This window comes from Merops nubicus, unplaced genomic scaffold (assembly GCF_000691845.1).
Source record: "Merops nubicus isolate BGI_N331 unplaced genomic scaffold, ASM69184v1 scaffold27261, whole genome shotgun sequence".
Taxonomy (NCBI): domain Eukaryota; kingdom Metazoa; phylum Chordata; class Aves; order Coraciiformes; family Meropidae; genus Merops; species Merops nubicus.
Window position 1 is genome coordinate 860 of NW_008590655.1, and position 17159 is coordinate 18018.

Genomic DNA, 17159 nt, shown 5'->3' on the forward strand with positions numbered 1-17159 from the left:
TGGCTCTGTGTCCATTGTTAGGCAGTTTTACAACAATTGGCTCCTTCTTGACTTCCATCTGTATGGGTGGAGTGTTTTGACATGGAGATGTTGGTTCCATCCTAGTTCCTGTTGTGTGGCTGAGTGTAACTTCAGACATGGGTAGCTCCTGTCAGTAGGAGCATTTATTCATTGATCTGCTTTTCTGCTGCAGTCTTCCTTTTGTCCTTGAGGGAGTATTTTTGCCTGCTTATAGTGCAGTCACATTCATGCCTGTCTCTCTTTTCCAGCTGCCCACTTTCTGCTGATGGCCTACAGTGGCATGAAAAAGTAGATGGTCTTTATTTTGAAAAAAGCCAGGAAGTAGAGGAGGTACATGATGACTATTCAAGTAGGGATGCTCTGGCTTTTTTTTTTTTCCAGTCAATGCTGAATAATCTTTAGGGATGATGGAGGTGAAGCAGAACTGCTCAGCTGAGGAGGCCTGATCTTATTTGTTGTAGTTGTGCTCCCCTTGATCCCAGCTGTGCCACTGGAGGTGATGGGAGCTTTGAGAAGTTTAGAGTGAAAACTGATTTGAAGCTAGTAGCCAAGATTTTGGGTGGCATTTTGAGGTGTATGAACCCTGTGCATACAGTTTCACTAGAAATGACTTCCCTGAAGTGTGCAATGGCAGGTAAGCTTAGCCACCAGTTATTCTAGTTTAGGGTTAAGTGTTGCATCATTGATTCAAGTGACTGATGTTTTGTGAGGTTTCCTGCTCCTGTACTGGAGGTGGCAGGTGATACTCCATTGAGAAGTGACATTTTATAGGCAGGTTGGCTCTAGACAGTGGTTTAAAGCTTTTTTTTTTTGTGTCAAAGGGTAATGGAACCCTACAAAATAATAACACCTTTCAACTATACAACTGAGGTGATCTGATCTTGCTGAAAAAGAGAGGCCCTGCCTGTTTCATTGTCCTTCCCCTCAAGATTGTGGGACCCTTGCTCAACTGACAGGAAAAAACTAACCTGATCAATAAAAAGTAAATAATCTGTATTAGGTTAATGAGTTTATAAGTGCTAGTTTTGATGCAAGGAAGGGGACCAGACTGTGCAGTTAGGTGTAAGGGGATTGGATGGGGAGTAAACTGTCCCTGTAAAGGCAGCTCTTGGTATAAGAGTCCAGGGGAGTAACCCTGTGCCTTGTTAGCAGGGTAAAGTGAAAGACTGAAATAAAAAGGAAGGGAGATTGGCTGGGGTAGGGGAACAAGGGGGAAATAAGTGCCTGACTGGCCAGTAGTTGAGCAGATAGAGCTTGTGGCTTCCTTTATATGGTTTTCTTCTTCCAAAGTAACTTCCTCCTTTTTTTTTTTTTAATGGTCTGTGATTACTGATGGTTTTTTTTTTCCCTTTTGGTTGTTACAGGTGGAGGAGGAATCCCCAAGTGAGAAGCAAATAAAGAAGAGCCCTCCTCCATCTTCAGAAAGAAAATCTCTTAAGCTAACCAGGAGCAGATCTTCAGAAAAGTCCTTGGACCTGAATGAGAATGAAAATCTTCCTGAGAAGAGCAGTGCCTCAGATAGTGAAGAAGGTAAATCTTTGGAACACCAGACTCAGGTTGTCTTACAGATCCCATCTCACTTGTGGAACAAGTTAGAGAACTTCCTGATCTTATGAAGCTTATTTGCTTCATGGAACTGTAGCAAAACCATCTTTTTATCTTGCTTACTGGGGAGAAAAAAAAAAAAGTTGCTGTTGGGAGTGTTTAGAACAAAAACAAATTGTTTGTGGTGTGTTTTGTTGTTTTTTTTTTTCCTTTGGGTAAAGGGTTCTTAACAGCTTAAACTAAAAAAAGTTTCTTGACAATATGGTGGTGTTTGCTCATTTCCCATGGTCTCACAGGAAATTAAAAAGCTTTAAAGACCTTTGTTTTAATTTCTTGGGAACTGAGGAGAAACATTTCAGATTGTTCTCCAGTTCCTGAAAGGTTCCCTCACCCTCTACATCCCCTTTTCTTTGCACTTCTACTTTCTGAAGGCATGAGGGCTTTGTTATTGATGGAGTAAACTGAAGAATTTGCTGAAAATCCAGGCAAAGACAACTTCCCAGCCTTCAGGAGTGTCCTGTGTATACTCTGAATCTGGGCTGAAGATGAAAAACCTTAACACATCTTGGATCTCTTCTATGCCAAAGGGCTGTAGTCCATCATACAGCTCACTGAAGTTGTGCTGGATGTTCTGTTAAATATCCCAGTTTGGGACTCTACACACCTTTAAAATGCCAATGTGTGCACAACATGAATGGGTTCCAAAGTTTGTGGTGGTGTAGAAAAGCTTAACAGTATCAGTGTGCTCTGTGGCAGCTGAATATTTCTTTCCCATGCAAAAAGAGACCTTAATTTCATCACCTGCTGGCCTGAATGGGTTCATTTAACTGAGTTCATTTATCTTTTACAGTAGCAGAAAGTTTTGGCCTTTGTTTTAAATACCTTGCAGTTTCCTTGCTCTCTTGGTGCTGCATCTCTCTTCTCTCTCTGGATTTTGTTTTATGGCAAAGATCTCCAGCAAAACTGATTGAGAACAGTCCTCTTTCCTGCTGCTGTTTGCCTGAGTGATAGCAGTAAATCCTCCCTGTCATCCCTGCATTTGTGATGTTGAGTAAATGGAGCCTATTGAGCTGGAGTTGTCTCTTTAATAAAAAGAGAACTGCCTTCATGCTGCTTTTCTTATTTCTCCTCCCTCCCTCCAGACGAGTCTTTTTTTGTTCAGAGCAGGATTTTCTAGTTCCACAACATTAATCTTTTCAGATTCACTTCTTTATGCTTAGATTTTTTTTTCCCTTTCTGTTTCTCTTGTTTTCTATTGCAGCTGCCCCATATGCTTACAAGGTGAATTCCTCCCTGCAGATGAAACTGGCTTTCCCACATGGCAAAGGTTTACCCATGCAATTAATTCCTTTTGTGTCCTCTGGCTCATAATCAGGCTGCCCATGAGGGGGTGTCCCCTGACAAATAACATGAGGGGCAAGCTCAGCACTTTTTCTCCATTCCAGGTCCACCTGACATCCAAAGCTGGAATGCCAGAGCCTTAGCAACACTAGTTCCCTTGCCCAAAGCAGTTCTCTGCTTACTTAGGGGGTGGGGAGTGTGGGTCTTGTTGTGCACCACTGGCCTACTGAACTGCTTCTTGGTGCTTTTCATGGGTTTCACAACTTGGAGGATAAATCTCAAGCTGGGACAGAAGTTTGGCTAAGCTAAAACTGAATATCTGTGCTCTCACTTCTAAAATTCAGCATAGTTCAAGCACAGAATATGTCTTCCTAAAATGGAGCCAGCAGATTCTGAATTTCCTCAAATCATTCTGTTGTAATTAGGGATGGTTTTGGGGAGGGGGGGGTTGTGATTTTTCCCAATGACAATGTTCAGCAGCATGAAATACTTCAAAGAAAGAAGGGGGAAGCAGGAAATTGGAAAACAGTCTTTACTGTGTATCATGAATTCCTGATCTCTTTGCATAACTTGACAGACTTACTGTGTTGGTTTTAATTGTTTTAATAACCACCTTAAATGTGTGGTCTGCAGGAGAGCATAACTGCTTGCACTGTGAGATAGGTACAGTGGTCACTTGACTTTTCTTGCAGATATGGGGCAGAAAATGAAATACAGAGTGCTTGAAATTAGCTCAGCCCTGGTTGTTTGTGGTTTGCCTTCCCCCAGGATATTAAATTTTGGCTATATCAGTGTACACAAGGAAGAGTAGCCCTGTTATCTTCCTGGCCTTTTAATCAAAATACTGAAAGCACATCTATTCAACAAAATATAACTACTAATTATTTGTTGCTTTGGGGTTTGGAGGGGATATGTTGGAGTTATCAGAAGGCACTTTTTTTATCTTGTGAAACTGGGGAAAGCTAGCATGGTCACAGTACTTCCACAGTACTTCCCTGAGTTAGTTTATTTAAGGGATAGGAGAGTTCTTTGGCTAATACTGTTGATACAGTCTTTAAATAGATGGTGTCTGGAACATGTTCCCTCTAGGAAGTGGCTTTATGGACTTGCTTTCAGGTGCATCTGGTTAAAGGCTCCATCCTGTGTGTTCTTCCTGCAGTGTGCAAGTTTTTCCACATCCCCAGTGGTACAGAAATCCTCAGCAGTGCCAAGATTCACATACATCCTTTTTTTCCCCTCCTAATCCTTTCCCAGCACTGAGTGGAAAAATCAGCTGTATTAATTTGATAACCTCTGCTCTTATCAATTCATCTTTCTTAATTTGCTTGTAGTGTGTCTTTAACTTCAGACTATTAGTTGCTAATAGGAATTTTAAGAACTTTCTTTTTTCTTCACCCCCTTTTCCCCCTCCATTTTTTTTTGTCTTTTTGCACTGCAGATGTTTTCAAACCTCTGCAACCACATAGTGGTGTTACATTCAAACTTGGTTTCACAGCTTTTTTTTTTTTGCAGTGGTGAAAATGACCTTATGAAGTGCAAGGCAGTAGTGGGGGAGGGAGCAGACTTGCTGTTTTTGGGCTGAACCAGGACACTCTAGATAATACAGCTCTTCTGGATTTTTAGTTTCCTACCCTAAGGTCAGAATAATCTCATATTCTCTCATCAAGCAGTAGCTCAAATCAATCTATAAATTTATTCAGGCTAGGAGAGTTAGTGGTTGATAATTGCATGCTGCTTAGGGGTTAGAAGAACACTAGAAATTAAGGAGACTGATATCTAGACACCTGCACAAAACATTTTGTTCCTAAACAGTATTTCTGAGCCAGTTCTAGGTAAAATTGATGATGCTCTAATATGGAGATGAATAAAAGGCTGGGAGGTTTACTTCTGTGAGTTTAAACAAACAAAACAGGAGACAAACATTATTAGTAGCAGAGACAAGTGGTTCAGACTTCCTCAGATACTCTCATGCACTTGGCATTTCATTGACTATTCTTAATGAGAGGCATGATTAGATAAAAATAGTGTAGGTGAGTCAACTAACAGCTGGTTTGGTGTGGACTCATGGCTGCTCTTGCTTAAGACTCAGTACAGAGAGGACAGACATGCTTGAAGAGTGAAATATCTCAGTAGCAAGCTCTACACCTTAAGCTTTGTGCATATCCTGAGTTGCTGTGGCTTACTAAATTACCTGACATCACCAAAACCACTGTAGCTGTCCTCAGGCATTGCAGATGAACATAAAGGTATGTTAGTTAGCTAAACCTCACTGGGGCAAAGGTGACTTGTATGATCTTTTATTTGCTCAGACACCCACAAATAGCTGTCAAAGCTTATCTCCTGTGTGGTGACTTCATCATCTGTCTGGGCCTTGAGGTTTTGGTGTGGTTGTGGTGTGTGTGGGGTTTTTCTAAGTCATAGCATATTCCTTGGCCATCTCAAGGTCCAGCTGAGTAAGAGTCAACCAGAGCACCTAGGTTTGAATTACCTGTTGAGGTCAAACTTCACAGTTCACTCAGACTGCATTTTGCTGGAATTAAGCTCAGCTCTCAGAAGAAATACAGTGAATATCAGCTGAAAACCCAGGCAAAGCTGCTGACTTCCTACAGAACATTCCAGCATGGCAGAATCTGCATTGTGACATGTCTTGCCTGCATACTGCCTGGTTAAATAGACCTTGTGAAGGACACACTTGCTGCCTGTCCCACCTCCCAGCTGTATGGCCTTTAAATGGCACAAGCAGAGCATGGCATGGGAGGGAAGCCCATCTTGTGTGCAAGCACAAAAACGTGCCATTCGTGCTTCAGTTCTGGGCTCCTACATTGAAGTTTGATTAGCTCAAAGAGAACATTTTTTTGGAGACAGATAACAGGGACTTTTAGCAGGCTGGAAGCAACACCAGAGAAGGTGTGCTCAGAGCCAGAGTTGGATTTCTCTGGGGACTCTTGTGGTGTTTAGTTGCTGCATTTGCATTTATCAGTACAGGTTGCTACCAGTCAGTCATGCTTTAAGTCCTGTAACCTTAGCCTATAGGCAGCCTGTGAACTATAGCTTGATATTCAGGCTGCCTCTGAGCATTTTTTTGCATAAATTGGAAGGTTAGGTGTCCTGATCTCTGTCTGGCTTCTGCAAGATTTATTTTCAGGTTCTTTTGTTTCATTTTAGTAACGTGTAGGGCTCAGTTTTGATAATTATAGCTTAAAATGGATTTGTTTCTAAAGCAGATGGAGTTGGGGTTGGTATAGGAAACTGCTTGCCCTCTAGGGTTATATTTCTGTCCCTTATCTCTTGCAAGAGTGGCTGAGACAACCACAAGTTGAGTCATGCCAGCAACCAAGAGGCAGCAGCCACAGAACCCCACTGGGGTGCCTGGTGGTGGTTTTGAAGTAGGGCACAAGGATTAAACACATTAGTGAACTTTTCAGGACTGGAAAATGGAGCAGAGCACCTCTTGCATTCCTTTTATAAATGGGTATGGAGGGAGGAACAGCATGAGGAAGGTTTTGGGGATCTACCTGGTTAAAAAGAGTTGTGAAACTAGCCATGAGTGTGGCTTCACTGCTGTAAATGTCCTTTTTGCATAGATTTGTCATGCTGGTCACATGAGACTGGCTGTTGGGAACACATGTTGGAAGAAAATCACACATACTTCCATGACCTGTTCTTTGTACAATAATCACACACATTATTTCAGATTATGCTTTTTGTCTTCTGCATGTTTCCTATAGGATTAGTAGAATCCTGAAGGCAAAATTATGATGCTGATTATCAGATTGTTTGCACAGGGAAATTGCCAGGGGGAATGGGTGTTGAAAATCAACTTTGGACTTTGCTTCTGAAGACAATCAACCTACCAAATGGTGCTGCTCTCATTGCTGGGCTTCTGAAACAAGTGCTGATGCAAGCCTGGGAAGGATTTGAGCTGTAATAAAGCTTAGAATATGATAAAGATTTCATTTTAATACTGTTCCATTCTTAACCTGATCTCTCTGCCTTTCCCTAGCAGTGAAGGAGCCTGTCTCTGAGGATGATGTTTATGGGAGGCTTTTTATAAACAGAGTTTTCCACATCACTGCAGACAAGATGTTTGAAATCCTTTTCACCAATTCTCACTTCATGCAGAGGTTCCTCAGTTCCAGGAGTATAGTAGGTAATAACACTCTCCTCCCTTCTGGATGTGCTGCAAACTATCCTGAAAATTTCAGTCTCTGAGAAATGTTAAATAGTGCTAATGAATGTTAAGTTGCTCCTTGCTTTAAAAGAATTTGGAAGCTTTAAAGTTGTGCTATGAGAGGATATTTAAAGCTAGCCTGTTGTTTCTGTAGAGCAGTGATATTTTGGAATGAAAACCTCTTTTCAATGCATCACAAAATGGCACCTTAATCCTAGAATTTTGTGTAGGCTATTAAGTTGATGCATTCTGTGGGGTACTTCTGGTTACATTTTTAGCCTAGAAATAGTGAAATATGTATGGCTGACACAGAGGCAAAATCACTGCATCCATTTAAACCATACTCACAGGCTTTAATTTTCTGGATGAGTAAATTTTATTCACTGAGATTGTAAGAACTGAAACATTAAGTCCAAAAGGGTAATATTTATGCAGTGTTAGCTGGGAAGGCAAAGTGGCAGAAGCTTTTGATAACACTAAGTGAATTTATTCAACTTAAAGCAGGTGGGAAATTACATCTTTTCACTTAATTGCTTAGTCTTCTCACCATCAAGTTTCTTTTAATAGACTCAGGTTCAGCTCCTCAGTGCCTCCCCCTTTGTTCATCAGTGAACTACAACTTTCTCTTTTACTGGAAAATAACCCTCTAACTTTTAGACTCTCTCTTCCCCCATCACTATTTTTAAGCTGTTAAGATATGAAAGGGCAGAGACAAAACCATGTGAGATTTTTTGCATCATTTCTCATCTAGATGCTGTATCAACCCCTTGGAATAGAGATTCCAGTGGCAATCAGTTGAGGACTTTGACATACACTGTAACAATTAACAATCCACTTTGTGGGAAGTTCACAACTGCAACTGAAAAGCAGGTACTGGGTGTGTGGGGGGTGTGTGTGTCTGGTGGCCTTTGAAAGAAGGGAGAGGTCAGAGATCTGACCATGGATTAGAGTTGAGTGAGCTGAAGGTAGATTTGCAGCTTAACATCTTTTAGGAACTGGCAGGTGAAAAGATGCACTGAAGTGCTTTCAGTGTCTTGTTTCTGGGCTTCCCAATATGAGAGAGAGATGGAAAGAGTCCAGCAAATAGCTCCTAAGATGACTAAGGGGTTGGAGCATGTCCTATGAAAAATGGCTGAGATCTGGGACTGCTGAGGGTGGAGAAGGCTCAGGGGCAATCTTAAAATGTATATAGGTATCTGAAGGGAGGGTGCAAAGAAGACTGAGCCAGGTCTTCATCAAAGACCACACTTTTTGGTGGTGCCCAGTGACAGAAGCAGAGGTGATGGGCACAGATAGAAACGCAGGTCATTCCCTCTGAACAGCTAGAGCACTGGAACAGGTTGTCCATAGAGCTTGTGGCATCTCTTTCTGTGAAGAGATTGGAAAGCCATCTGGGCAACCAGCTCTAGATGTCCCTCCTTGGGCAAGGTGACAGCCAGAGGTGCCTCCCAGTCTCAACCATTCTGTCATTCTTCTCTGGGCAAGGTGTCATAGGTCAGTCCCAGAGAGGAGCTGTGGTCATGAGTCCGTGGCCAGCCTTTCATTTGGGACTTGGAGTGGCAGTGGGGAAGGACTGCTGCTGCCTGTGTTGGCTCCAGCAGGGGACATCTTTCCCCACTCCCATCTGTGCTTAACTGACATTTTATTGTGGTTATTTAGGCTTTGTCTCTACTGCTAGTTCACTTGGAGTTGGCTGATCTAACCTAAGGAATTCAGGCTGAAAGAAGAAAAACAAAACAAAACAAATCACCAAAACCCCCTCAATCTAAAATCAATCCAGGTACCATGGATCTACCTTAATTTTTACTCTCTTTTATGGTAGATCCTGCATAAGCAGAGCCAGAAAGGTCAGTCCTACCAGGTGGATGCTGAGGTGCTGACCCATGATGTCCCCTACCACGACTACTTCTACACTGTGAACAGATACTGCATCAGCCGCACCTCCAGCCACAAGTGTCGGCTACGGTGAGCCCTGGGGGGGAGGGGGAGAAGCCAAGGCCTCTGTGTTGAACTGTGCTTATCAAAAGACCTGCCAACAGCATAGAGGTCAGCTTCTCTTGAAGCTGGGGATGTCTTCTAGAAAATAAGCTTGGGTTATCTCCTGTCTCACGGCTGCTGGATTCGGAGCTTGTTAATTCGGTGAGAAGCAAATTTTGAGGTTGTCTCTGAGGCACAGAACTGGTCTCTTAAGATGGATCTGGGTTCTGACCAGCCTTGTGGTTCTGAGTGCAGCTGAGGGAGTGGGATAAGTTCAGACTCTCCAAGATGTTTCATTACACAGTTTCCCAGATTTCATTGCTAAGGGCCGGTGGAGGAGGATGGTTTCACAGGAGGGTGCTGGGCAGAAAGTAAGTACCTACTTTTGGGTGCTCAAGCAAGTCAGACTTCATTATTAAACTCTACCTAGATAGGAGAATTTTAAAAGGCACTTCTCTTTCCTCTCCCATTTGTTAAAAATGCCTGAAGGGATCAAGTTCCACCTTCAGTGCATCTGTCTGACATTATGACTATGTAATCCTTGGTAGCTTTTGTGCTGTCCCCAGTAAGACCTGTTAGCTCAAAACTTCATCAGTACCCAGGAAAGGTAAGCAAGCCTGGATTTTATTCTGGTGTATCTCAGGCTATGAAAGTGCTGAAGGCTCCCTCTCTACTGGGAGGAGAAGGGAAGAGAGGCCTTTGAACAACTGTTCTGGATGATTTTTAGGGTTTGGGTGAGTCATTTTTCCTCTTTGAGGGCTATGTTTGTTTTATCTGGGACACATGGCAACCTTAGGGTGAGAGGAAAAACCTGGCTTTCAATATGGTGCCCAGAGCACATGCATAGACCAAAAAGTGCATAGTGATGTTACAGCTGGCTTTGTACTGCATTTAAAATGGCTCAGAAACTGCAAGATGCTGTTTTGTGAGACTAGAAGCTCAGTGGCCTTGCACTGGTTTGGATGATTATAGGAGAATGCTGGAAAAAGTCTCTTATTTTAGGACAGTCAGTGTTCTTTACCTAAAACAATGGGCTACCCTTTTGTCCTTGGTGAAGGACAATAAATAACAAACCTTTGGGTTTAATAATTCCCAAAGGACTAAACCTCTGGGATTAACTCAGCTTTTGGAAGCAGCCCTCTGAAGGATTCTGCTCCAGTTCATTTCTCTTCTAGAAGCATCATTGATCAGCTCAACCTGGGGAATGCAAGGCAGGTCTTGATCACAGAGAGAGTTTAATTTCTGCCTACTCAGGGTAGGATCAGAGCACTTGATGCCTGGGTGGTGATAATGAATTTCCCTGCTGCCATTGCAGTGCCTGTGTGAGACATGAGTATGCATGCAGAGTAACAAGCAGGACTTTGTGATGTGAAAGCCTGAAGCCTGTTTTAAATGTGTGTTAAAATGAGAACACTTGAGAGGAGAGAAAATCTCTGCTAGTCTGAGTCTGAAGGAAAATGCTTCGAGATGTTTCCCATATCTTGGGACATCCAGATCTCCTGAGGCTTGAGCTAGACAGGTCACCTTGCTGCTCTCTGTCTCCTCCCCTGCTTCAGTGGAAGTGCTGCCCAAGTGGAAAGCCCAGGCAGTTCCAGCTGGTGTTTCAGAGTCTGGACATCAGAGCCTGCTTCCAGTAAGGGCTTTCTGCTGCTGCTCTGCCTCCTAGGAGAGCATTCTCACTATTGCATTCTGTTGATTAGGGTTTCTGCAGAAGTGAAGTACAAGAAACAGCCCTGGGGCCTTGTCAAGTCTGTAATTGAGAAGAATACCTGGGGAGGAATACAAGAAAACTTCAAACAACTTGGTGAGGCATTTTTCTTTGTGCTAGAATAAGGAGTCATGTTTTCATGTCTATCAGATTTGATTCCTTAAAGAATGGTGTGAAAAGAAGGCAAAGCCAAAGGCATCTGGAAGTTGGAGGTTCCTGTCATCAATACCTCTGCCAATTCCAAGCCCTCACAGCCTCATGCTAACCAGTAGCTCTTGTACACCTTGTCATAACTGCTTCCTGAAGGAAAGGTGGAGAGCAGCAGGAAAGCTGTTCCTGGGCTGCCTGTGCCCATCTTTAAGCATTTCCTTGGCTGTGGGCATGAGGAGAGAAGCAGTGGCACTTGGCAGCTCCCTGGCAGGGTCTGTTCACAGCCTGGCCAGTCACTGCTGCAGGCTCAGTCTAACACAGCTCCTAGTCTCAGCCTAACAGGGCCTGGAAGTGCTCCTCAAACTGCTAACATCCTGAAACCATCCTGCACAGGCTGCATGTCCACTGGCTCTGAAAAGTGTACTCAGTGCCCTCTAGCAAGTAGGACAGGGGGTACAGGTCAAGATGGAATTTCCCAATTACTTGATTTTTAAGCCCATTTATTCGAGTGTGCCCTTACTCCTCTCTCTGCCACCCTCCATAGCTCACAATTTAAGCCTTCAGTGCTAGACTTTACTTTTGACAACTCATTAAACCCCCCCTTTTTCTTTTTTTCCTTACCCCACTGCAGAATCAGATCTCCTCCTGGAGGAATATGCAATCAATCAATCTATAGAAGACTCTGGGAAATTAGTTGCCCTGAGGCGAAGGCGACGCACGTTGCACAGGGGCCTGGCAGAGTCCCTTCCCAAACGTTCTGCCCAGCACTCCCCTGGGGACCTGGGAGTGGAGCCACAGGGCACCATAACAGGTAGGAAACTTTATGTCAGGTGTTTTCCAGAAGGTATGTTCAAGAAGGTTTAATTCCTAAAAGAGTGCAAGGGTAACACTTACACGTATGTTACTCTCATTGTCTTTATCTAACTGGTGTGACAGCAAATGCTTTAATGTGTTCAAGCTTGCATAGAATAGATTTGGAGCATGCATAGTCATTTTTATGAGTATCCCATAAAATCAAACTTAATCTCACCTTCTGATTCTAGAACAAACAAAAAGCAACCAATACTCAACATGCTTCACTGTCCCTGCAAAGGATTGAAAATGAGATAGGACCAGAAAGGAAATTTAACCCTACTTCTGTAAAGCTGCTGGAAAATTGCTTTATTTCTTCAAATGACTGCACACCCAAGTCATGAGTTGATTAAACTTTATCACTCACCTCTTGACCCTGTCACCTCAGGGGTTTTATTTTATGTTAAGGAGTATATGTCCAGTCTGCTTCTCTAGTTTTTGGGTCACCTCTGCATTTCTTGCAGTTCCACTGCCCCTCAGCCTGACAGACTTGGCCACTAGCATATCCAGTATGAGCTACACCTCCAGAGGTGAGGGGTATCTGTGCACTGATGTGTACCAGAGAATGGGGGATTTCATGATACAAGTTGAATTGCAAACACTGAAGTAGGAGCAAGTGCTCCTTCCTTTCCTAAAGGGGGAGACAACACTGAGTATAGAACTGAGAGAACATTTGGATCAACAGCATGTGTAATGGACTTCTTACCTAACTGAGATTACTTCCTGGTTACTTAATTTTGCTGCTGCTGCTTCACCTTTTCAGGTGAGTGTGTCTCTCTCAGGATACACTGCAGCTTTGGTGTATGCACTTAGTCCAGGGCAGGAACTGTGCCTGTAGAGAACTCTTTTAGGAGAGCAGGTGATTAAAGAGCAGGCAGGGAATTGCTGCTCAGTTTGGAGAGGACGTGCACACTTCCTGTCTCTCAAGTGTCTGGTCCCTGTTGCCTGAGGAATAGCAGATGCTCTTTTGGAAAGCTGTCTTCAGGCAAATGTATAAACCAAGCCAGTAAGGGTGGGACAAGTCACAGGAGAGCTTGATTTGACACTGTCAGACTGTTGTGGGCAGGAGGACGAGCAGAGAAGAGCCACTTGGCAGCCTGTCTCTGCTCGTGTGTGGCTGGGAGCATGTGTGCTGAGGGAGAGTTAGTGATGGATGGACTGTAGCCTTCTCAGGCTCTCCAGGTTTAATGTCAATGTGCCCCAGCACCATGTTCTCCCCAGCACCATGTTCTCCCCAGCACACTGGTGCAGGGAGAAACCTGCTCCTGACAGAAGAGCTGCCTCAGCCAGCTGACTTGGCTGAGATGACTGCAGCAATGCCTTGGTGAATGTTGGAGCTGATCCTGTGCACCCACACAAGCTGTTATTTTTTTTTCCATCAGAAGCTGTTGAGCTATTCTGTGTGAAATGCTGGGCACTGACATATCTCTGCAGGCATCCATTAGGAATGTTCCTCAGTACTTTTTAACCTCCTTCTCTTCCATGCCCTATAGGAAGGAAAAGAGATGCTGTAAGTAGGACCACCACCATCATTGTAGTAATGAGTGTCTTGTAAGTACTCACTTGCATTAAAATGTGCCTTGACTCAAGCTGATCTTGGTCTTTGCTTGCCTGTACCCCACTTCCATGGGAATGGATGTAGTGCATGTTAACATTGCATGTAGCCTGACAGATCCTAACCTAATTTGACTGGAACACTCAGGGATAGGAGAGGAATGAGTTGACTGAAGAAGGGACACACAGAATGCAAATGCTGACCTGCCAAGCTAATCTACCTTGCAGGTTTTCTTAGGTCTGATCCTATTTTTTAAAAAAAGTCTAGAATTTACTTACTCTTAGTTTTAAAAGCTCCATTGTTGCCATTCCTCTTGGTTGCTATTACTCAGCTTAATGCTCACTGCTAAGAATTGTTTGGATAGATATTTATTGTCAGTGTTGCCCCTGCTGCACACTTTTTCTTTTTTCTAGAAGGATTCTCTGAGCTGTTTTTTAACCAAGGTCTTATTTCTGCAGCATTGCAACCAAAACTGTTAAGGACTTTGATTTTTTGTTCTCTTCTCTCTACAGTTTGCTGCTCTTGGTCTTGCTGAATATAACACTGTTTCTCAAACTCTCAAAGATAGAGCATGCAGCTCAGTCCCTCTATCATGTCCAGCTTCAGGAGGAAAGCTCTTTGAAGTAAGTTAAATTCACAACCTTTGCTTTCTTTCTTCCTCAGCTAAATCTATAGATTTTGAACAATAAAAATCAGTGGTAAGTTTTCAAAAGCTGCTGGGGCTGGTTGCTCTTCTGTGGTCTGTGCTGATATCCAGTGACATGCCTGACTGCATCCTGCAGCAATAAACTTCTCCTTTGACAAGCTGTTTTTTGGGGGAGTGCTAACCTTAGCTTGCATTTATCACCCTCCTGTGACTCATCTGCTGTGAATATCACAGTGCTGATCACAGAACCAGTGTTCACTTCATCTTCTGTGTACCAGCAGCATCTCAAATGTAATCCTAAGGATTCATTTAGCTCCTTAGTCTCTTTCTGTGAGTCTCCTGCTCAATCTCTCCTCCTCAAACTTCCATGTGAGGTGTCTCTTACATGCAGAGATGTGGAAGAGGCTCAGATGTTGCTGCTTCTCTTGAGTATGGAAGCAGTGTGGTGACCTCTCACAGTGATCATCTTGGAACAGATGAGAGTAACTTTCTCCATAAGAAAGACCTTGCCCTGTGAAGTGTGAGAGCTTACACTGTAGACATAACCCAGGAACATTTGTTCTTGGTGGCTGTTGTCTGCAAAGGTCTGAGGCAGTATCTTCAACAGGGACTGGAATTCAGCTGGAGGCAGCTTTTTTATGTGGCTTTTGGGAAAGGATGCATTCAGCAATGGCAGGGTAATGCTTGCAGAGAGCAGTTGCCTTTAGAAAGGCATTGGAGGTGTGTGTTTCATGTGTCTGAGGTAATCTCCATCTCTTTCAGCATATCCCCAGAAATGGTATCAAAAGAGGAGATCCCTCACTATGATAAAGAACAGGTTAAACACATGAAGGGTGTTCTAAGAGACTCAATTGAAAAGCTTGAGCAGGTAGGTCTGGCAGTTCTTCCTGGTGGTATTCCTGGTTCTCAGCAAATTGTTTTCTGCCTTATGCCATCATAGCTTTTGTCTGATGTCTTCTGCTGCTAACTACAGTTTTTATGACTCCTTGACCCTTTTTGTCCAAAGCTTGAGTTTGGTACACAGGGAATGCTCATGTTTCTGATGTTTTGGGTTGCCTGGGTTGTGGTTGTTTGGGGTTTTTTTTAACTAAAATTAAATATTCATGTTCATATTCTTAAACCTGTCCAGTACCTGTATTGATGAGATGTGTTGATGCAGTTCTGAATCATCACAAAGCAAAGACTGCAGTAATTCAAAACAGATCTTTTTCTAAGAAGACTCAAACCATAATGTTCCTACCTCATGGTGGGGTTTCTTTATTCTGGCTTGTGCTACCCACTACACCTCTAGGTATGGGTGAGAGCTTCATTTAGCCTTGGGATCTAAGGGCCACCTAATCTCAAGTGAAAAAGGAATAAATTCTGCAAACTCTGTTTCTGAGAGGCTCCCTAGCCTGTGGGGTTAATCCTCCTTCTCAGGAACTTACACTTCCAAGCTCTTAGATACTACAGACACTCTATAAAATGTGAATGCTGTGGTATCCCTCTGATCCTGAAGTCCAGGACTTTGAAATTTTTTTAATAAATCCTAAAATGTGACAGAAGAAATTTATTACATTAGGGAAGGCTGTGGGGGAGTTCACATAGACCTCTATCCATCACCAGTTTGCTCTGTGTTCTCCCACACACCAAAAGAGGGTAGAAAAAGAACCCATTTCTTTATACTCCTTGTTCATGGGTGTCTCTGCTCACAAAACTGCTATTAATCCATTAACCATTTTGATCACAGCCTGAAAAAAAAAAGCTTGAGCACTGGAAATTTCACTGTAGAAATGAATTTCCTCATTTCCACACCCTTTTCAGTTTCTCTGCTTACTACCCAAACAATTCCTAGTTCTGAAGTGTTAAACTCTTTTTTTTGAATATACAGTATTAAAAAAAGTGAGAATTCAACAACCTTTTTCATCCCAAATAACACTTTTGGCTGGAAGTCATGACACACCTTAGTGCCTGTTACCTTGTTTTCTGAGAGCTGTCCATCTAAACAGAATTTTGTGCACTGAAATGCACCTGGAGGGCCAGTTATTACAAGGAAATGAATGTTTTGATGCCTTAAAAGTATTTGCTGTGAACATTGACTAAAAGTGAGTGGGGTGGCTTGTCTGCCATGCTGTTGTGTGGTGGGTGTTCAGGCTTTGCCATACTGGGTTTGTTGGTGATCTGTGGACAGTAGGGCTGTTGGGAGAGCAGAGTATGGTTACTGCTCATAGGAACAGGGAGGAAATTGCTTGAAATGTTGAAAAGAAAAGGAGGAAGGAGAAATTTATCTGTGTGATGTCACTCACCTATGCAGGAGACTAACTGGAGGGGTATGATGGTTGTATCTTCACAGCTAAAGATCTCCCTTTCCATGCTCCAGAGAAGCTTCGACCACCTGAACAGGACACAGAGCAGCAAGACAGAGAGTTAATGCCCACAGCAGCTTTCTGGTCAGGACTTGGGGAGAGCAGATGTGTGTGTGTGAGGACTTGTGGGGCAGGGAATGTAACTGTGACACCTTTGGACTCCTTACTGTTTGGCTGAAAAGCTGCAGGGAATAAAGGTCTGTGGAAGAAGGAAGCGGAGTTCTGCATTCCTGTAGCCTGGTGATCTGTCTGTCCTGCCAGCCCCATCTCCTGGGGAGTCTCTCCAGTTTTACTGCCAGCTAACCAGCCTGCAAATTTTTGGAGGAGGGGAGAACACCCTCAGCAGCGAGCTGGGCTTGTCTCTAATGAGGCTGCAGCTTTTTATCTCAACTTAAAAATGACCTTCAGTGAAGAGCGTTTTGGAGGAAAAGAACAGGTAGTGGTTTCCCAGCCACAGGATCTTTACATGCTTTTTTCTTTTTAGCCGTGGGGACTGTGTAAAACAAGCCACCATCTTTTAAGAGTGAATATTTTTAAGCTTAATGAGCTGAACAGGAGGACGGCTGGTGCCTCTCTGCCAAAGCTGTCCCACGCTGCGGGGTTTGGCAGTCTGCCTCCGGCCATATGTTTCCAGCTCCCCCAGAGACATCTCGGTGTTCCCTCGGTCGAGCTTTCCGGCGTGGCGAGCCCGCTGGCGCCGAGCCGCCTTCTCCTCTGCCTTCAGGCGTTTCCGAGGGGCTGGAGAGAGGGAAAACGCGCTCATTCGTACCTTCCAGGGGAAAGGGGAGCGGCCCTAAGGGCTCGGGCCGCGGCTGAGGCTCGGTCTGTCCCGCAGCGCTGCGGCTCGC

General features: G+C 43.7%; 1 protein-coding gene across 1 annotated transcript; it reads left to right on the top strand.

Moving 5' to 3' along the window:
* Positions 1-269: 269 nt before the first annotated feature.
* GRAMD1C (GRAM domain containing 1C) lies at positions 270-16376 on the top strand (the record flags this gene model as incomplete). The annotated part of the gene is made up of 11 exons (XM_008950034.1): positions 270-351; positions 1386-1551; positions 6911-7057; positions 7830-7948; positions 8901-9043; positions 10756-10859; positions 11545-11724; positions 13259-13316; positions 13833-13943; positions 14729-14834; positions 16299-16376. Coding segments are annotated over 11 exons (1294 nt in total), but the record flags the coding sequence as incomplete, so codon positions are not given.
* Positions 16377-17159: the final 783 nt, after the last annotated feature.